Raw genomic sequence first — 20361 nt, 5'->3', positions numbered from 1 at the left:
TTATTATTGCCATCATGCGTTAAACAAGTTCAATATTTTATGGTTTCTATTAATTTATGAAGTTATCACTTCTGTCGAGCGTCCCGTGACGCACATCATTTTTTTTCTTAATCACACTTGTAATTTCGCACGAGGATTTGTTGGTGGAATTCCACGAATTCTCACTTTTAGAAGGTTTTCTCGCCTAACTGTACAATCATCAGCCTCAATGCTTTCACTCTTCCACGTTATGCTCGGTTTATTTCACATTTTGCATTGATTTTGATCAATTCACTCACGACTTTCTTAAAGTATTTTTAAGCGGGTGCAGCTAAAGTCCGATTTTCAACACTAATTGTACAACAATATAATAGTTAATTGAAATGCTTAGTTGCGTAGTAGCGCTCTTTCACAATCAACAAATTGGACAAAACGCTTGATTCTAATCTATAATAATTTAATTAAAAGCTACGCAAATTGCTCGGTTTTTAAGGTCTGGGGCGAACGAATGGCATACCGACTTCCTATGCGTCGAAAAAAGTTTTCGGTCAACCGTTTAAAATACAAAAAACAGTGTTTCTTTCCACAAACCATCGCTGTTTTACCTCACCTATTGAAAAGGAAAACAACGGTTTGCAAAAATAATTGTGTTTTGTCTTGGGCCAACATTTCAGCTTTATTTAAGCCGCCGCCAGGCCTGATCTGTTGACAAAAACCTTGCCATTCTCGTAACACTTTAGCCGTTGTGATGAAAATTAGAACCAGACCACATCTGAACTTCCTCAATTTTCCTCAGCGAGTTCTGTTTTATTGCTCCCATTCGAAATGAAGTGTGTGCTATCGTGTAAAAGACAAGGTCGATAATGTAAGTCCTCGCCCTAGTTCTTTCTGGTTCTGCCATCAGAAAAAAAAACAGCCGTGGGATAAAGCGTGTTGGTAATTTTCAGATACCAAACAGCGACGTAATCGAGATTTATGATGTTCGTCACCTGAGAAGGTTACTACGGTTTATTGTCTGTGGAAATTCGACCCAAAGCCACATAAAACGTTTTCATTGCAAATGCGTCCGAAGATCTGTCGACAGTCTCGCCATTTCGGTTGGCGTAAAATCGGGAAAAAAACGAAAAGAAACTCGCTCCCAACAACACCTACAAGCGGTTAAAAATAACTGAGCGGAAATTATTCGCGGCAAAAATCTCGCCAAGCCATATTTACAATAATTAATAACACCGAGAGTGATTGCAATGAGTTCAGAAGTGTTTTTCATGCATGCAAACCGTAAATCTACCCAACATATATCACTGTCAACACTAATCTAACGAATTTCCTTATGGCATAATGGAAATTCTAATGGACTGTTCTTTAAACTCGTACACTTTGTTGCGTTTAAATCATTTTGCGACTACAAAACGCCCATTTTTTAACGACCTTGTCTGTTGACCTTTATTAAGTACATACAGTCGGATTTAATTTATTAACCCACCATGCGGGATTATGATTTATAAATATTGACCGATTTGCTTAAATTAAACCGCCCATGTAGGGTTTTTCACATTGAGTGTCCGAACACACTTCAACGTAAACATTTTTTTATTGAGACATCCCAATATACATTTGAATGGCTATGTTAGGCTATGTTAAGTATATACTTTTCCTCAGGATTTCCTTTTTAGTTTAAAATTTGGAGAATTCTTTAGGTTTTGAACTGGTTGGTTTTTGCCGATTATATTCTAACTTGACTCAATCTAGGCATCTATTGTATAACACTTGAGTTGGGAGAACACACAATGAGTTTGTTTGTGTTAGTTTGGGTTAGTCGCAACATCAGAAATTGAAAATGCATTTTGCTAAAGAAAAACTGAAACATCGACCAATTGAGCAAACACAACGCTCCATTATGTTTTTCCTGCCATTTATCATGCCTTAATTCCTTCAATTGCACAGTTGCCGGTCAGCAAGCAACCAATTAATGTTGCTGGATGGTGGTAGAAAGCGTTTCGGAATATGAAAAAATTGACCGGCATCAATTAACTGAATTGTCGCTAAGCAAGGTCACCTATGCAACTTATCAACTGCACAGTTTTGAAGTGCATTTCGGCCGCCTAAAAAGGATTTCCGCGTTCATCTGCGGCTCTCACACGATAACAAAATTTCGCAATAGTCGCCACTAATTTCCTATCTGTTCTCGCTTGTTGCATGTTAATCCGAGGATGATTGATTTCGGTTGGCACAGAAAACATTAGTAGAGGTCAGTGCAAATGGTTACAAAAACAATATAGGCGTTACTCAATATTTATTTACTTCGACAACTATATATCGGTGGCCGGGCACTAATTCATAAAGGAAATTTTGATAGAGTCGATTTTTTACTGTTATCTCTTGAATACCAGCTGTGCTAAGCACAAGCTGATCAAAGACACTCGCTCTATATAAAAGTGTTTGATATATTTAGTTGTACATAGTAAATAACCTTTAAGATATCTAGACGAAATGGCGAATGCGCCCCAAACATCTACCCTAATCTCTGCGGATTCACCTGGACAATCAGACCATCAAACAAATTAAAAGACGTTCTGTGTAAATGACAAAAAGCGTATTTAGATCCAAACAAACCCCTTTTTATTTTAAACAAAATGTTGATGTGTCATTGATTTAATGCAAGTGGTAAATCTTGACTATTGCATTACTGAAGAACAAACACGAAATGGTTGAACAAACAGCCATAAAACCCCAACAAAGGCTGTGCGAGGGCATCAATCCCATATGTTAAAAAGAGATAAAATGACTGTATGTTTCCGTTACTCGTGCAAATAAATCAACGCACAGTTGATAACGAATATCTTCAAGACGGAATAGCTTTTCAAAACAGAAGAGACAAAAACAACGCCCATTTAATCGCCGATAATGGTCTTTAATTGGACGCTGAGAAGCGTTAATGAATTTCCTTATTATAGCGCTGAGCACCTAAGGAATTTAATAACAGCTCAACTTACTCAAATAATACATATTTACATAATGCAGTAACCCTTTTTTTAGTGCAGTAAAGCACACAAAGTCAAGCAACAGCCTCTATGGTGGCAGTATTGATTTCTTAATCTAAATATAAACCGCACAAACTCCTAACAATGCAGTGTCATATCAATTTGACTAATAAAACATTTAATGCACCTTCATCAGGCTAATCGATGCACCATTTGAAAGGGTTTTCCGGACTATTATTGCGCGATTTAGACCGTACTCAAAGACACCATTAATCCCCATACCCTGGCACCAAACCGTCCCACCAAGCAATGATTTTATGGCTTAAGGCAGGTTAATTTCGTATGTTAACTTACTGCTTAGGGCCGGCATCTTTAAAGAAGCTGCGAAAGGACAATCGGGCGCCTACAGAGAAGGAGCGCTGCTCCCTGAGTTGGTTAGGCGGACTCGACATGGTTGGGGACTGAACACGAAACGTCGTGTAAATCGTCAAGCGACAAAATAAACATGAACTCTACAGGCACTTCAAGCAAAATAAGTCTGAAAATAAAACAAAACATCCAAATGGGAATTTAAAAAGTTAATTGCAAAACCTAAAAATTAAAGAAAAGCCAAGTCTAAACTTAAAAAAAGCATGTTTCTTGGGCAAGGATTCTCTAGGAACGCTCTTCAACCTGTTGGTTCTGCTCAGTTGGATTATAAGGGGTGTTTCGTCTAGTTATGAATTCAGAATCGTTGCTTTGTTATAAAATATCATGGAAATGTTTTTTGCCTCACACCAGGCACTTGATAATAAGACAACTATTCTGTCCATAACCAGGAGAAACAACGTATGCGCTTTAAATGTAAGTAAGTAGAAAAATGAACAATCCAGGAAATTAGTACAAAACAATTAATTAACTATCGGCATGTGATGATGAATAATCATAAACATAATGGACTTAAAAAAGTGCACTTTACAGAACACACAGGAAAGAGGTAATTACGTTTCATTCAATGCCTCAATGTGGACTTTGATGGGCGTACGAGTGACAAATTTATTTAGCACTCAGCTGTAGATATAAAAAATCAAGTTCGCCAGCCTTAAATCTGAATAGTTAACACAACTGTTATCGCGCAAATGTTTAACGAAACTAATGATAATCTGTGTAGTTGGAATAATGGAATAAACAGCCGCGTTAATCAAAACCGATTAACTCAACTAGTTTATGTACATATATCAAACTGCAGCCACTTAAGAGAAACAAATATGTTATTTTAAGATTGTAAACAGTGTCTTTTACCAGCAGCTCCACTTGTTTGGCTGAATGTAGTGGCCAAACAGATAACCAGCTAAAACACCCATCTAACTGGGTTGATTTAAGGGTAAAGAGCACGAGATAAAATCAGGGGAGCACGTGAACGAGTGGCTGTTATATTGTAAGACTAAACAATGATTTGAAATGTCGGTTATCAAATTAGAGTACCTGCACTTAGAGTGGTTACTAGCAGCTGATAACAGCTTGTATTAAATACGTGAAACTGTGAAGAACATGCAAATTTAAAAAAACAGGGACATGCCAATGGAATGACGTGCAGACACGTTGCTAAAAAAACTGAATTATCCATTACAAGCTAGAAACAGCTCAAAACTCACATAAACTAACTCAAAGACTGTGTAAGTTAATCACTAAAGATCCGATGGACGAAAGACCGAAGCAAATTGCTCAGCAGTCCTTCCCTTAAAAATAGAAAAGCTCCAGGAATCGATGATATTCCGAACGAACTCCTTAAATATGGAGAGAACGAATTAACCAGTGAACTCATCAAAATGATAAAATCCCCCAGGACTGGAAAACCAGTGTCACAATCCCAGTCCATAAGAGAAGTAACGAAAATGCCCCATCTAATTATAGAGGAGTATTTTTTCTGAAAACGTTATAAAATCATGAAACTATACAGAGTGATTCTTTGATAAGTAGAAATATTTTAACTGATGGTATATTTTGGTCCTCGAAGCAGGACTATCCTATAGTCCTGCTTCGAGAGCCAGCATGTACCATCAATTAAAATATTTCCACTCTTCAAAGATACACCATGTAGAATGTTACAAAATATATATTTGCAACGTTTAAATAACGTTTAGCGCAACGTTTCACTAACATTTCCTTGAAACGTTTCAGAAATGTTTCAGCGAATCGTTTCTGAGGGCGGACATTTTCAGTTACATAAACAGATAGTGCAGATTACTGAAACGTTTCGGGATTGAAACAAAAAATTGTTTAGTGGGATAATATAGCATGAGAATGTTGATTTTTTACCTCAAATATTGTTCTTTCTTGAATGCGGCCACGCATTAAAGAACAGTATTTGAGCTAAAAAATCAACATTCGCATGCTACCTAGAGGACAACTGTTCTCAGTCCATAACCCGAAGAATAACCGTTCAAATCCGTGATATAACAGGTTCAATACCGATTCGGAAGGAGCTTGCATGTGGTGACTCTAAACCTGTACTTTAACAGCGAATTTCTCTAGCAAGGTGGTAACAAAATGGCACTGGAAAATGGATTAGCCCGATCCAGAAGCAGGAATATCCGGCATAGGAGCGAAATCCATGTGCAGGATAAGCGCCTCCTAGTAAAGACAATAGGTGGAAATACTGACACAGTGAAATATTGAAGTAGGGACAAAGGGGCGGGCGCCCCCTTGCTGACCTTGGAGCCTTGACCCCAAATAAACAAGGACAGAGAGGCCCCATTGTGCAATTGCGCTCAGCAACAAATTCGCTGGATATACGGGAAATAATCAAGAAAAATGTTTAAAACTGTCTTATAAACCTAGATAGATATAATCGCTGATCAAATAACAATGATTATTTATAATCGTGTTTGTTTGGAGGCTGTGTGCTCAAGCACCTACTGATAGGAGAAGATTAATTGTTACATTACCTGGTTATCTAACTGTTCTAGTCGTATATGGTAGAATGGTAACTTGGTAGAGAAATCTACCCAACTAGCAGCGCAACACATGAACACAATGATATTCGTGCGAATATGCAAACTTACATGATGAGCTGAATGCTGCTGCTTAAGCAAATTCCATATGAAACTGTTGTTGACTGGAGTTGTGCTAGAGTGGCAGGTTTCGAGTAGCCACAAATACTGTTTATGCCTTGTTGTTGAACCGGCCGGGCATACTTTTTGATTGAACAGTGTCCAGTTGTTCGGAAAAATTCACCTGAACACAAATCCAAAGGGTTTATACTGTCACATATCAAGTACTTATCACTGGTGGCTAACGAATTTGATGTGAAATTCACGGCGACACGACGATTAAACGACGGGTTTAACCATAAGACGCACAAACACGAATTTTAATCAATATTGAAATGACTACAGGCCTGTACAGGCTCGAAACTCGAATCACAAATCACAGAGGTTATAGATTGGATTGTCAGATGAGCCTGTAGAAATTGTAGAATGCTGTTTACGGCTTATTCTAGTGGGCGCGACTAAAGTTTGTCCACAATTCACATCTGTTGTAGAAGAAATCTACTTTTATTGATCGATGTACGGAGCATTTCTGCACCGATTGTGTCAGCGGGAGGTTCGAAATTACGTTAAGCTCTCCACAATTTCAGCTAAGTTTAAAAAGTGTATAGAGTAAAAATGCGAAAATAGATAGAACAAAAGGGTTAAAAATGTAATTAATTACCTAAGTTGATAGTGCGCGCATGTCAATGTGGCTGTCACATCTTGTCAGTAGCACGGCGAAATATCCCCGACTTGAAAAACTGCGTTCTGTTTCAAAAATCTGACTAGCGCAGGGGAAAATAGCGAAAAAATGTGAAGAAAACCTTCCGCTTTTAGAAAATCCGCAATTTTCCGCACTAAGATTGGAAAAACTTGACAATTTCTGAAATATTGGAGGAGCAATTTGCAAACTCTTTCCTAATCGCCATTAAGCAGCAGACTAGTGAGGCAAATTGACATGAAATTTGACGTACTTTTGAAAGACCGTGATTTGATAACCAAATATACTGGGAATTGAAGTGTATTTTGCTTGAAATGGCCTCAACAGTGTAGTTTTTTGAGTAGCCAAAATTTCGCCTCTTTTCCTCATCGAAAGCGCAAAATTCGCGCCCGTATTGTTCATTTCTAAACTTCAAAACTAACGCCGGTAAAAATGACCTGGACAAAACTGTGCACTGGCAAATGTTGGGACATTGGAGTACATTAAAACGCATGCACTGATAGATAATAGTTTTACTAAAAACCCCCTTAGAGAAAATTAATTTATTTAATCAAGACGATTTCTCCGTTTACAACATTAATAGAAAACAACTTTCCGAACACAGACAATTGCCCATAGGATTGAAAATTAAATATCACATGCAGAAAAGTTTGCGAGCAAACTATGTACAGACAATTAACAGTTCTAAAAGGCGTCGCGCGTCCCTGCGAATAACACCTTACTGTTTAAAAAAATAACATATATTGTATATTAATAAAACCGTAATTTTTGACGTTATTGTAAAACAATGAAATAGGAATAGCTTATTAACTAAGACGCAGGAGTTGCATGCAAAGCGAAATGCAGAGCCTGTTGCTGTTCAGTGGTCATTGTGTGAATCAGTGATTGAAAAAACGTTTCGTTTGATTGCACCTGTCGGACTATGTTTGTCATTCTCACTGCTACTGGTGTGTTGGTTTCTACCGCCTCTCGGTGAAACGTCTCTGCGATAATGTGAACGATTTTGGGAATATTCTCGTTATTCGCACCTAAACAGAGAAAAGTTAGAGTTAATATAATCAGTCATAAAATCTTCCCGAAGGAATCACTTGCCTATGATAGCCAGATTATTCTGCTCAATGAGATCGCACATATATCCATAGACGTGTACTGCTTCATCAGCGTCTTCGACAACAGGCAACCACGAGAACCAGAGCGGGATAACATCATTGACATTGATTTGAGTGTTGTTGTACTTTAAAATTTTCGCCACCGCTGAAATTGCGTTTTCTGTGGCGTTGATATTACGCAGATCTCGTGATTCTGCATCATTAATCACTTCCACGAGAGCCGGTACTATTTTAGCGACTTCAGCAGCAAATTGCTCTCCTCCAAACTGGGCCAAAACACCCCAACCGTATGCCACGGCTTGTCGAACTTCGCAGCTCTTGTCCCGAACATAAACAGACATCGGTCCCAGAAAGTAGGTCTGGTATTTAACGCACGCGGGCCCAGTGAACTCGATCACATCGTCGAAAACACAAACCCCCCATTGTCTGTCCGCCCAGCTTCTATTGGGCGTTAGAAGATTGACGAAGTGATTGAGAATCTGGTCAAAGAACGGTATCATAGTTTCCCTGTAAATAGTGAAGAGAGAGTGCAGAACATCGGCTACTTTGTTCAGAATGCAGATGTCGTCAGTCTCTTCGTCTTCTAGCTGCTCTTGAACTTCCTGGAAATAATTGCAGATTGTTTTCGCTCTCAACTACTGCTGGGCATTTATTACCTCGTCGTAATCCTCGTCCAGGTGCTTTTTATGTCGCTCATTAGCTCGCTCAAAATGCTCACTCATGAGTTTATCAATAATCGCAAGTATTTTAGTCATCGACTCCTGATTGATATATGAGGGGCCCAGTTGAAGGATGCAACGAGATAGAGAATCCAAAGTGATCAACAGAACTTCATTTTCCGGCTCTGTATCAATGGCTGTTAGCAAGTCAGGGCAAATGAACCTCCACATATCATTGACAAATCCAGGGCCTCTACTGGTAGCGCATTCCAACAGCCAAGGCAGCGATTCTGCGGCGGCATTTCGCACACCATCATGAAAGTAGAACTTCAACATGGGCACCATTAGTTTAACGGTTTCTTCTGCATATGGTGCAAATCCTTCCTTCAACTCGCGCGCGTAGCATACTAACATCGTACATGCCGCCGCTTTGTCTTCCAAACCTATACGAAACAGGCATGAACAACTCTCCAGATAGAGCGCCCTTCGTCCAGCCCACTTACCGGCTGTGCGAATTCCAAAGTTCTTCTGGTCGCCTAGTGATACAAATTGCCAGTCTTCTTCCTGTCCTTCAATGCCGGCCATTTCCTCGCTATCGAGTAAGGCGACATCGGGTTTCAGAGCGGCTGTTCGCAACACGGGGCCCATCACCAAAGGAAGATACGGCTCGAAATTCTTCCCTAAAACCTAACAGAAATGGTTAAGAGGCTTCGCACATCCACACCTACACTACTAGAGACATTCATTCAATCCTGACTGTTCACAAAGCGAAACAACAATGATTTACGCTATGTGGAATAACCCGAAAATTATAGAAATCCAAAGTGTTCTTACCCGGCATATCCTAGTCCAAGCGGATATCAGGTAACTAGTCTGTGGATCATCATCGGGCAATTCAGTTCCGTTTCCGTATGTCTTTAGCAACATGTCCATGACTTGTGTGGCATCGGCACTGAACTTTTCAGAACCAACAGCTATTCCAATCAACGTGACGCATTCAATCGCCTTTCCTCTCAACAGCTTGTATTCGTCTTTATTCGCGTTTGCGATTATGTACTTCAAACAGGGCATCAATCGGTCGTAGTACGCGACAAATTCCTGTTCGGCCGTATCCGCTACGCTGGCTATGGTTGTAACCACTTGTTCCAGCACCAGCTTGGTCCCCTTTTCCACCAGTTCGTTCACTTTCGATGTTAAAATGCCCTCGAGTTTTGCCATTAGCGGTTGGAGGTATACGTGGAGAATGTGCTTGGGACAATCTTCAGCAAAGTTTACCAATGCAGCGCCTAAAGTAACAAAATAAAACCACATGTAAAAAACTGATGATCAATCGGATGGAACATGACCTACCCGCGTGGGCTTGCACTCTGGGATTAGCATTGTCATCCAGAAGCATCAGTAATCCAGGTACAACACGATCGTGGAACTTCTTCTCGAAAATTGGTGCAAAGTCGGTGCTCATCTGACCGATCGCATTGCAAGCAGCGTAGCGAACCTGCACAACGGTTTATTTAATGCACCATTTTTTATATAGCAATGCATATAATCGAATTAATTATGTTAGTTTTCAGAAAGTCGCTACTCACCCTGGGATGCGGATCCTGTAGATACCTTAGAATGCTTTCCATAACACCGGGAACACCGTCCATAATTTGCGGAAGCATTGTTTCCATGTGCTTGTTGCAGCCTTCGCCGATAGCGCTGATTGCCATCAAGGCTGCCTGTCGCTGTTTCCAGTCAGGACTGGCCAACATCTGCGGAATGTTGGCAGTCACCAATGGCAAGATCACTTTGCCCCCTAGAACGGGATTAAATCAATAGCTAATAGGTTTCAAACACAAGTCATTTTTATACCCAATCCGGTTGCCAAACGATCCAAAGCAGCCTCTGCCACAACGTTGTTGCAATCATTATCCTCATCAAGCAGTTCATCGGATTCGGCCCAGTTCTCTTCGTCCTCCAAGTCGGCCATGAATTGCAAAATCAGGGGAACCAGTTGTTCCATGTAGTTTCCTGCCATTTTCCTCACCATAGCCGGAGCCATTTCCGCTAAAGTCACCATAACTTCCAAGGCCAAAGCTCGCCAACTATCCAAGGCGGATGCATCGCTGAACACTTTCATGCACATCTCATAAATGTTGAGCAACTGCGGCCGCAAAAATTTTGGAGTATTTTCAGCCATATCAATGAGAACCTGAACAAAAAGACATTTCAGTTCTGTAAACTCGATGCTGCTTCAACCAATTTACCTTTAGAAGAGTATCGTCGTCGTGCTGTTGAATGCTTTCAGCAATTACCACTAAAATCGGTTCCAAAAGATCGGCAAAATGCTTTAAAATTTGCGTTTCTTTGTCGTTGATCAAAATAAACGCGCCGACAGCGCGTACTGCTTGGAATCGCACTTCGTAAGCGCCTTGGGGTTGCAAGCTTTGAGACAGCATCTGCTTGATCAGATCTAAGTAGTTGCTCTGTTGATTTCCAAACACCGTTGGTACACTGGTGAACATTGTTAAGGCGGCTTCTTTGAGAATGGGGTTGGGGTCATTGGCACAATGGAAAAGAAACTGGAACAATCAGAAAATTTGCTAATTGCAATCGGAATTCTGCTGAAAAATGTTAAAAAGCTCATTTAAAATAGGGCAAATATTAATTTTCATTCGCTCTGTTTATGCGCATTATAAGAAAGTAGCTCGTGATGAATTAGAGCATTTGAACACCAAGAAAGTCCCAAATCAATTTCCATTTGATAAAAAGACAAAACAATCGGTCTGCAGTCGTACTTTCAAATGAATCGAGCTGATAGCGCCCAATATACTGAGTCATCGCAGTTCAATTAACATTTCATTGAAGCACTTGATGGATTGTGCATAAGTCGCTCGCTCTCACCTACAGATTAGAGCTTGAAAAATTTAATTGATCGATCGGCAACCATAAAGAGAATGTCGACAAAGTGAATCTGAACTGAAAAGTATTGGCTGTTGGGAATTATTTCAAATTAGCCATGGCCGGGCTGTTCCCAATCAATTAGGTTTTTTCAGTTTCAATCAACTGATTGATATTAAAAGTATTGTGGAGTAGCTGACCTGCAAAAATTCTGGCCACTGGTTGTTGCCATCTTCATCAATGAGGTTTCTGGCCACTTCAGCGACAACTTCGCATACTTTGTGCCTCAACATCTCAGTTCTGACCTGTTGGACCGCTAGTAGAACCTGTTCTTTCAGCTGGGCCTGGCTCTCTGGTGGCAGTTTTGGATAGAAGTCTGTAAACTCATTTGAGAAGACTCTCCGCAACAATACGGCCGAAATTTGGCGGGCATCTTCTGCTAAGTTCTCGTTGCGTATTGCACTCAGCAAATGGGTGATTTTGCTTTCAATGGGCAGGGTACTGTAGGCCTCCTGTTGAGCAAAAGCATCTGGTTAGCATATGTAGTTTTTGGCGCCCATTCCTAACCCGTAATGCGCTCAAAAATTAGGAAAATTGATGCAAACTTTGCCAAACGGGCAGTGAAAGGTGGAATGTTACGGTAAACTCGGCTAATGGTGATGAATCATGGTAAGTTTTTTTTGGTATTGAGACAACACGTTGTGGGTTTGGGCCAACTAAAGGGAATTTTGGCGACGTTAAACACTGCCTCGTTCGTAATTTTAGCGTAAATTACTAGTCGCAAAAAAGGAAACGATTTGCTTACCTCTGCTTGTGTTCGGATTAAATTGTCTGTAGACAACAGGGTTCGGATTATTTGGTAAAATTGCTCCTGATCGGCGGCCATGGCGCCTTGTGGATAAAAAGATTTAATTGTCAATTGAAGACAGACAAGCCGCTAAACAAGTAAACTAAACTGACTTTTGACAAAGCCTAGGGTATTATTCTCAGGCTTACCCGCTTGTTGTTTTCTTCCATTGGTAAAATTGCGTAACTTTCATCACCTAACCTAACCAAAATAAATAAGACTCGAAAGAAAAATGGCCATCAACCTCAGCTAATTAACGGGTTTTGTAAGTATGGAAGAATCCGAAAAACAAACGGCTGAAGACTTAGACAATGATGACCAGTGGCTCTACGGGGATGGAGAGCCTGATGGTGCCGACGACTCCGAGGGAAAGGATGAGGCAGATGAAGCTCCCGCCGAAAAGAGTCCTGAGCCAGCTGAAGAGCCACCCGAACCCGCTGAAGCGGCTCCAACGGAGCCAACCGTCCCCATAGAACCTTCTCCAATAAACTATCCAGACGTAAGTGCAATGTAGTGAACGTTTTTACTTGTGTGGTTATGTGTATTTTACCCCTGATTCGAGGCCCTTACAGATCCGTTCCTTGGACCCTGCTACCAACCGCAAGTTTCTATATCGCAATTTTGCTGAAACTTTGCCTATCGGAGTTTTTTGCTTTATATCCACATCTTACTAGGAAAATATGGCTGAATGCCTTTGGTTCTAATTCGTAACCGGCTTGAAAAATTGTAAGGTGTGGCAAAGTCGAACCGATGCCAATCGCATAATTTCTTGACTGGACACTTAAATCTGCAATTCCGAAAATTTTACTTTTTCGCCCAAGTGCGCTGCTTGCTTCAAACAATCGTAACTTAACTAACTAATCTAGAGCAAGTGAAAACTTGCAGCTTTCACGATTCGCGAAGACACTTGATTCTGCAAATGCTGAAAATTCCATTCAAATCGCATCGAATTTAATCTTTCTTGCTTGTTTTGCAGGATCAATTTGACGACGATGGACCTCCTGGGGTGGATGCACCAGATGAGAATGATAACGAGGAGATTGAAAATGAAAGAGAAGATGGAGAATTGAAGCAAAACGGTGACGATGATGAGGATCTGGATGACGACAGTGATGACGGCGTTAATGTGGTCATTGGAAATATCAAAACCACCACTTCATATCCAGCTCAACAGCAACAGCAGCAGCAGCAGCAACAACAACAACAGCAACAGCATAGTATTAAGCGAGGTGAGTTGATGCAACTTTTGGCAAAATACTTTTTCAATTGATTTTGTTAGGCGGCATTTCGACAGCAATCGTCGATAAAAGCAAGCAAATCCCACAGCCCGGTAAGTTCCAAATTGAAGAATTTGAGCAAATTGGGACCATCAATGGGATGTCGTCGTGCGACTACAATTTGGATAGTCTAGAAGATAAACCCTGGAGAAAACCCGGCTCGGATATTACCGATTATTTCAACTATGGCTTTAACGAGGACACCTGGAAAGCTTACTGTGAAAGGCAAAAGCGGTATGTGTTTTAAGCTGTTTAAAGTTTCACAGGACATGATAGAAATGTTTCAGAATTCGTATTAACGAGTCTGGAGTCGGCATTATACCCTTGAATTCCATTGGCCTGCCAAGGGGTTCAATGGATAATAAGTATGGGAATCAGAACTTCATACAGCCCTTATCTAGATCAATGGGAACACCCATGCTGAAAATGGGCGACTCTCCAAAGATAAACACTATTCAGGCACGTTTCTTTGTCTCATTTTCTCTAAAACGCCGATTTGAGCTGCATATAACAATCGCCAATATGACGATTTCAGGTGTTAACTGCCGATAGAAGGGAATACAGCCGGAAACCAGGTTTTCCAGATGTAACTTTGCCGCCTCCCATTAATTATCCCGATCCGTTCATTGGGCAAGCGGACTTTGGCTTCAACCCCGAACCCGAGCCATTTTACGGCGGCGGGTATGAACCCACGCAGGATTCACAATGGAGTAAGCAGCCAAAAACAGGCGATCGATGATATTGATCAAGGCATTTTTAGTGGAGGGACAACCGAATCCCAATTGGCAACCGGTGGATATAAAAACATTAGGAGGCGGAAGCCCGCCCAGGGGGGCCCACATGATGGGCCCTCCTTCCAGACGATCCCCAGGGCGACGAAGTCTTTCGAGGGAGCGCGACCGCGACCGTGAAAGGAGCAAATCGCTACGTCCAAGGGACACAGAGAGGGAAAAGTGAGTATCTTCTACCCTCCGAACGGCGAGTTTTGATTCGCTTTGTGTTGCCAGATCCAGGAGGAGAGAGAGATCCAAAAGCAGATCCCGACGGCACAAATCCAGATCTAGAAGCCCCAGCCACCGGCCGCACAAGAAGAAGAAGTCTAGGCGACATGAAGACAGCGATTGATTGTCTGCAGGTGAAGCCACTCTGCTATCAGGGTGCTGGGGGGCTGCTTTTCAATGTCGATGTAGGCGTAACAGTAAAAATGCTATTTGTGTAATAAAGCGGCATTTCAGTATAGCTGATATTATGCTACTTGCGAGCATATGCTCAGATTTACACAATTTAAACCCATTTGAGAGCGAAGAACATTAATCGGTGTTGGTGATGAAGCATCCCATCAGCCCGTTAATTCTAAACCATAAATTACTAATGGATTTTTTAAAACAAGTTTTTCCGGATTCTTCATTATTGAAGTGCACAACATTGCTATAATTTAATCGACTTTTCACAGGACAATGAAAGAAAGTAATTTACAACGACTACTCGGCTTTACGAACATCCTATGGAAGAGACGCAATTATTGAGCTCCTGTTTAACCCGCAAATCAAAAATTTCCAACGACTACCAGAGCATACAGAAGAAAAAAAACTGCTAGCATTACAAGCAGCGTTGGACTACAGAAAGATAAACTGCCCGTTTTAGAATGCAAACTGTCGCATGAACACCGACAAAGAACTAAAGGAAAATCCGGAGAGATGTTTCCACTATTAACAGACAACAGAAGGTCAAAAATACTTTTCTCTTTTAGACTCAGACCAACGACTAATTTAGGAAACAAAAAACTTTGGGACGAGAATCGGTTAGGCATAGGAATAATGGCTTATGGGTATCAAAGACAGAAAATTACAGTACAAACATTTGTACTTTATTTTGAAATAAAGCCAAGTTTATTTGGCTTTCTTAGACTTAATTTTCCTAAGGTAGAACTCAAGTTCTTTGCCCTCTAGAACGTAACCATCGGCTCTTCCGCACTGTCCAGGACGAGACGCCAAGCAAGCTGCAAAGTGAAATCATACAATCAACCATGTGCTACTAGTGGAGAAATGAGTATTTAAAAATCTAGCCAAATCAGAGTAACTATGACAGCATTGTCATTGAACACGACGAGGGCCTAAAACAGGCATCTCGTTGAAACCGCATTCTCGCAGAAGAGTTATCATCACCAAAACACGCCATACCGAAAATAATAATAAATAATGTTGCAGTGCTTTACCTAATAGCCGCCCAGTTTGGAACTGTTCTTCCAACGCGGGCTCAACTTTCGCCAGCCTCTGTCGGTTTTCGTATTTCTTCTGGACCTTCTTGCTGCGAGCAGCTGCTGAGTTCAAAACGGCCGATTCCTCTGGAGTCTGGAAGTGTAACAAAACCGTTAAAATGTGTCGAATCTTCAAAAAAGACTTCCTTCCGAACATTTCGTTCAGGATTGCAAAATCATTCTAATCACATTTAACATCAGATGACACGCATGTTTTTCATCATTTTGCAATTTTTAAGTCTCAGAATCTTAGTCTTTAAATTATACACTCTGAAAAAGCTCTTACCAATTTTGCGCCCTTTTTGCGGCCCAAGGGTAAGATGTAGTGGCTTTCATACCACTGTCTGAAAGGGGTGGCGTCTATAACCACAATAGCGTTCTTTACCAAAGTCTTGGTACGGACAAGTTCGTTATTGCTGGCGTTGTAAACAACATCGATAATACGAGTCTTCCTTGCGGTTCCTTCACTGCCCCAAGCGAAGTTTCCCTTGTCTAGCCTTAGGGCTCTGTACTTCAAGTTGCCTCCTCGAGTACGCACATAATGAATCCTGCGGTCTCCTAGCTTGGTGTTGGCTGCAGGGCGCCCTAACTCGAACTTCCTCTTCTTCCTGAGGGGCTTTCGCTTACCACCTGTCGCCCTTCGCTTATGCCAATGGTCTCTGCTGATACCTGAAACACGTTGTGGATTAGTCCACGAAACACTTACGCATCTCCTAGCGAAGACTGATTATTGCTAGTTCAGATCGCTGTGGGATGTTTGGAGTCGTCAGCACACACATCGGACTTGTATTTAACACGATATCATCATAAAAGTATGGACTCACAACAAACAGGTTATGAGCCAAAAACACCAGTTATTCGAAAAAATATTTAGAAACCTCGTATATTCGTGGTGCTGCGAAGCTTTTGCAATCAACTTTATCACAAAAAATCTCAAATCTTTAAAGATGATTGAGGATATTTTTCAATACATAAGAAGACAACCTACCCATTGCGAACTATACTGGAAAAGAACTGCACCGACAATGACAACTGGCACTAGTGACAATGTCAAGAGGAGACACTTTGTATAGTGTTGCCAATATCTCAAACCAATAGCCCTAGGAAAAGTAAAATCGGCAACGTTTTTTTAGAATATTCAACGACTCCAATCCGTCACCTTCCATGTCATAACTCTGCCCTAACCTAAGAAATTGGAACGTGTTTGGAAAATCGTAAATATATTAACTACAGGCTGTGTAGTTACATAAAACAGTAAGTAAAAGACAATTACAAATCATGGAGCGTTTAGTTAATTAGAACTAAAATTCCAGATGCCGAAAGTAAGTTCTGTAGGTGGGGCCCCTCGGAAGCAGGGCTTCAACCGCTCAGGGCACTCAATGAACCCTGAAAGGTCCGCGGAGGGTCTCAAAGGTGTAGCAAAGCCCCGTAGTAAAGGCACAATCAAGCGGCTGCAGATGTACAGGAATTTCAAAGCGAAACGAGACAGACTGGGAAACATCTTGACTCCAGCCCCATTTCAAGGATGGCTGCCAGCGGGGACTCAAGCCAGAGTCGAGCCCAATCAGAAGTGGTTCGGAAACAGCCGAGTCATATCGCAGAATGCATTGCAGAAATTCCAGACTGAGCTGGGGGCAGTCATTCGCAACCCGTACCAGATGATCATGAAGCCAACAACACTGCCAATAACTCTGCTAAATGAAAAAGCAAAAAACGCTCGCGTTCATTTGCTGGATACCGAGAGTTTTGATAGTGTTTTTGGGCCGAAAAAGAGCAGGAAGAGGCCGAACATTGCAGTAAGGAGCCTGGATGAGCTCACTGAACTGGTCCAGAAAAAAGAATCGGAATATGATGACGCGAAGGACTCAAATATCGTTCGTGACAATGAGGGAGTCACGGACCTAGTCAGAGACTGGGTAATGGGGGCTGGACAGTCCAGGAGAATCTGGAACGAACTGTTCAAAGTTATCGACAGTTCCGATGTTTTGCTCCAAACTCTGGACGCCCGCGATCCCATGGGGACCAGGTCGCCCTACTTGGAAAAATACCTGAGGACTGAAAAGCCCCACAAGCACCTACTTTTCATTTTAAACAAAGTGGACTTGGTGCCAACGTGGGTTACGCAACGATGGGTGGCAATTTTAAGCAAGGAGTATCCCACTGTGGCCTTCCACGCTAGTATGACCCATCCTTTCGGTAAAGGGTCTTTGATCAACCTTCTTAGGCAATTTGGTAAGTTTACCTCAACTGCTAGTTATCAACATTAACAATTTATTTTGCAGCCAAGCTTCATATTGCCAACAAGCAAATATCTGTGGGATTTATTGGGTACCCCAACGTGGGCAAGTCGTCTATTATCAACACGCTGAGGAACAAGAAGGTGTGTAAAGTGGCCCCGATCGCTGGCGAAACCAAAGTTTGGCAATACATCACCTTGATGAAGAGAATATATCTGATCGATTGCCCAGGGGTGGTTTACCCATCGGCGGAAACCGACACTGAAAAGGTGCTGAAAGGCGTGGTGCGTGTTGAACTGGTAAACAACCCTGAAGACTACATAGAGGCAGTGCTGGAAAGGGTCAAAAAAGACTATCTGGTGAAGACCTATAAAGTGGATAACTGGAAGGACCCGATGGATTTTCTGGACAAAATGGCCCGACGTTCTGGCAAGTTGCTGAAAGGAGGAGAACCCGATATTCCCAGTGTGGCAAAGATGATCCTAAACGACTGGCAGAGAGGGAAATTGCCGTTCTTCGTGTGCCCGCCTGGATATGAGACTGGTCTGCCCAAGGAACCAGAAGTGGAAAATGAAAAGAACATAAACGTCGTGCAAGATTTTAGAAAAATCCGCGTAGGCCTGACCTATGAGGGGGACGACGTGAAGGAGCTGGACCCCATAGAGGATGTGGATAAAGCCGTCGAAGAATACAAAGAAGGCGACAGTATCGCAACAGAAGACATCTCGCAAAGCGTCGATGACCCCGCAATTTCAGACAGTAACGGTGATAACACGATGAATACAAACGACGACGATATTCACTCGGACAGTTCATCAGAGATCAGCTTCTATTCGGACATGGATCCTACGGAGGACATGTTGGCGGCCTCAGCCAGTGGCGACTTTCATGTGGAAGACGTCTCAAAACCGCAAAAGAAGCTAACCAGCAAGCAGAAGCGCGCTTTGGAGCGGGCGCAGAAACGCAAGAAAATCGGCAGCAACTTCTACGAGGTCAGCAATGTTAAAAACCGAAACAGAAACAAGAAAAGGGGGGTCATTAAACAAAAGTAAAACCCATCAAGTGGCAATTGGACCCAATAAAACCATCGGCGTGTGGGTTACATGCCTCAATAAATATATTTTGTATACGTTTGATTGTTTTAACAATTGGTCACATTCGTTCTCAAGCAAAATGCGGCAGATTCGAGATCCAAAAATGCAAAGTGGTTGAACAGGAACGATAGTTTACATTTTTTATATTTGTTGTAGTCGTTTGCCTCAAAATTATGGCTGTTGGAATCCGATAATAAAATCTTTTTCCTTGAATCTTGAGTCAAAGCGCCCAAATAACAAAAACTGTAAGCGTCGAACCTCAACCTTATCAAAAAAATACTTAATAATCCTCAGATTAGGATTGCGAAAGTAGTTGGGTCGCTTCCGGGGACGTCAGCTCCATGAGTTGCTGCACAAAGCGAGTCAACTTCCCTACAATTACCGTGTAGTTGCCAGGCTTGTCTTTCCATTTAATACAGAGGTAGTAGATGGGAACTCCTGAAAAGTGTCGATTAATTTTAGAGATTTTTTAGACTGAGCCGGCTTGCCTGATAGAGTGATCGCCGCTCCAATGATGCTATTCAGCGGCTGGCGCGGAATGGGGAGAATCACGAGAACAACGCAGGCACACAAAAAGAGAACGGGTATGGAAGTGTGCACCCTAATTGGCCTGGGAGCGTCTGGCTGGCGGTACCGTAAGATCATCATTCCCGCCACACTGGCGGCTACAGAAAACCACAACATTTGGCTGTAGTAGTTGATGAGCTGTAGCACGTCCCTGACGAACAGCATGGCTAGCGATGCTAGACACTGCAATGAAGCCAAACATCACTAAACTGTAGCAAAATGCGTCCAATGCTCCTACCGTGAAGATTAGGCTGGGAATCGGCGTGTTTCTTCGAATGTGTATGTAGGAGAACAAGGCAGGCAGGTGGCCCTCTTGGGAGCCGGTTGCGAACAGTCTAGCCGAAGTGAAGAGGATGCCGTTCACTCCTCCAAAGCAGGAGAGCGCTACGAAGATCGGAACCAACCAGGTGAAACTTCCGTACATCCTCATTCCAAACGACTGCAAAAGGGAGGGTGAGTGGCCTGAATCAGAGCAGCGGCGGTTTGCTTACCAAAGCCACCGCATAGGAGCTTTCCATCTCCACTCCAGATAAAACGGCGAAATAGGCCACATTTGCCAACACATAAACGCCGGTTACTAGGGGCAGGGCTATCCATATCGCTCTAGGTAGGTTTCTGAAAAATGTAATGGTTTTATGTGGGCTCTGCATAGAAGATTTCCTTTGATGTCTCAAATTCACCATGCAAATCACACTTGCATTTTGTCTAATTCCAAATCAAATTCATTCCTGGGTTTCCC

At 41.9% G+C, this 20361-nt stretch overlaps 6 protein-coding genes across 12 annotated transcripts in view; 2 read left to right on the top strand and 4 right to left on the bottom strand.

Moving 5' to 3' along the window:
* LOC109538531 (oxidation resistance protein 1) overlaps positions 1-6616 on the bottom strand; it is a 39708-nt gene extending 33092 nt beyond the window's left edge. For 2 of the 7 annotated variants that reach the window (XM_048664607.1, XM_048664612.1), the window contains exons 1-2: positions 6005-6616; positions 3315-3498 (exon numbers count right to left, since the gene is read on the bottom strand). In XM_048664607.1, coding sequence (XP_048520564.1) covers positions 3315-3412 — 98 coding nt within the window. In that variant the 5' untranslated portion in view covers positions 3413-3498; positions 6005-6616. The other 5 variants (XM_048664608.1, XM_048664610.1, XM_048664609.1 and 2 more) reach the window with 5 other exon arrangements.
* A 798-nt stretch (positions 6617-7414) lies between these two features.
* On the bottom strand, positions 7415-12277 carry LOC109538619 (importin-5). The gene is made up of 11 exons (XM_019905937.2): positions 12149-12277; positions 11544-11855; positions 10710-11024; positions 10315-10654; positions 10047-10258; positions 9811-9955; positions 9295-9746; positions 8964-9147; positions 8458-8903; positions 7785-8403; positions 7415-7720 (listed from the first exon to the last, which is right to left on the bottom strand). Exons 1-11 carry the CDS (start codon positions 12227-12229, stop codon positions 7503-7505), a joined length of 3324 nt encoding a protein of 1107 aa, XP_019761496.1. The 5' UTR covers positions 12230-12277; the 3' UTR covers positions 7415-7502.
* An 85-nt stretch (positions 12278-12362) lies between these two features.
* LOC109538622 (pre-mRNA 3'-end-processing factor FIP1) lies at positions 12363-14706 on the top strand. The gene is made up of 7 exons (XM_019905941.2): positions 12363-12689; positions 13167-13419; positions 13470-13701; positions 13755-13926; positions 14003-14177; positions 14228-14420; positions 14475-14706. Exons 1-7 carry the CDS (start codon positions 12462-12464, stop codon positions 14590-14592), a joined length of 1371 nt encoding a protein of 456 aa, XP_019761500.2. The 5' UTR covers positions 12363-12461; the 3' UTR covers positions 14593-14706.
* Positions 14707-15312: 606 nt separating this feature from the next.
* LOC109538623 (40S ribosomal protein S8) lies at positions 15313-16880 on the bottom strand. Its single transcript, XM_019905943.2, has 4 exons — positions 16713-16880; positions 16011-16393; positions 15683-15818; positions 15313-15466 (listed from the first exon to the last, which is right to left on the bottom strand). Exons 1-4 carry the CDS (start codon positions 16714-16716, stop codon positions 15357-15359), a joined length of 633 nt encoding a protein of 210 aa, XP_019761502.1. The 5' UTR covers positions 16717-16880; the 3' UTR covers positions 15313-15356.
* Positions 16868-19090, top strand: LOC109538620 (nucleolar GTP-binding protein 2). Its single transcript, XM_019905939.2, has 3 exons — positions 16868-16978; positions 17038-17956; positions 18007-19090. The coding sequence occupies exons 2-3, from the start codon at positions 17038-17040 to the stop codon at positions 19011-19013; spliced, it is 1926 nt and encodes a 641-aa protein (XP_019761498.1). The 5' UTR covers positions 16868-16978; the 3' UTR covers positions 19014-19090.
* Positions 19055-20361, bottom strand: part of LOC109538621 (Y+L amino acid transporter 2) — a 7260-nt gene continuing 5953 nt past the window's right edge. The window contains exons 6-9 of the mRNA XM_019905940.2: positions 20114-20237; positions 19861-20061; positions 19544-19805; positions 19055-19493 (exon numbers count right to left, since the gene is read on the bottom strand). Coding sequence (XP_019761499.1) covers positions 19351-19493; positions 19544-19805; positions 19861-20061; positions 20114-20237 — 730 coding nt within the window. The 3' untranslated portion in view covers positions 19055-19350. The remainder of the gene's footprint in view (positions 19494-19543; positions 19806-19860; positions 20062-20113; positions 20238-20361) is intronic.

Source organism: Dendroctonus ponderosae, unplaced genomic scaffold (genome assembly GCF_020466585.1).
Source record: "Dendroctonus ponderosae isolate FM_Combo_2020 unplaced genomic scaffold, Dpon_F_20191213v2 Dpon_F_20191213_3, whole genome shotgun sequence".
NCBI lineage: Eukaryota > Metazoa > Arthropoda > Insecta > Coleoptera > Curculionidae > Dendroctonus > Dendroctonus ponderosae.
Note: the sequence above shows the minus strand (reverse complement) of the source record. Positions and strands in the feature narration are given on the sequence as shown.

Coding starts and splice junctions, on each gene's coding strand:
- LOC109538622 (XM_019905941.2), top strand. CDS start 12,462: ATGGAAGAATCCGAAAAACAAACGGCTGAAGACTTAGACAATGATGAC. Junction 13,702..13,754: donor TACTGTGAAAGGCAAAAGCG/GTATGTGTTTTA, acceptor GAAATGTTTCAG/AATTCGTATTAACGAGTCTG. Junction 13,927..14,002: donor CAAAGATAAACACTATTCAG/GCACGTTTCTTT, acceptor TGACGATTTCAG/GTGTTAACTGCCGATAGAAG.
- LOC109538623 (XM_019905943.2), bottom strand. Junction 15,819..16,010: donor GCAAAAAGGGCGCAAAATTG/GTAAGAGCTTTT, acceptor TTACACTTCCAG/ACTCCAGAGGAATCGGCCGT. Junction 15,467..15,682: donor CCAAACTGGGCGGCTATTAG/GTAAAGCACTGC, acceptor TTCACTTTGCAG/CTTGCTTGGCGTCTCGTCCT.
- LOC109538620 (XM_019905939.2), top strand. CDS start 17,038: ATGCCGAAAGTAAGTTCTGTAGGTGGGGCCCCTCGGAAGCAGGGCTTC. Junction 17,957..18,006: donor CAACCTTCTTAGGCAATTTG/GTAAGTTTACCT, acceptor TTTATTTTGCAG/CCAAGCTTCATATTGCCAAC.
- LOC109538619 (XM_019905937.2), bottom strand. CDS start 12,229: ATGGCCGCCGATCAGGAGCAATTTTACCAAATAATCCGAACCCTGTTG. Junction 11,856..12,148: donor TAATCCGAACACAAGCAGAG/GTAAGCAAATCG, acceptor TTTGCTCAACAG/GAGGCCTACAGTACCCTGCC. Junction 8,404..8,457: donor TGGACGAGGATTACGACGAG/GTAATAAATGCC, acceptor AATTATTTCCAG/GAAGTTCAAGAGCAGCTAGA.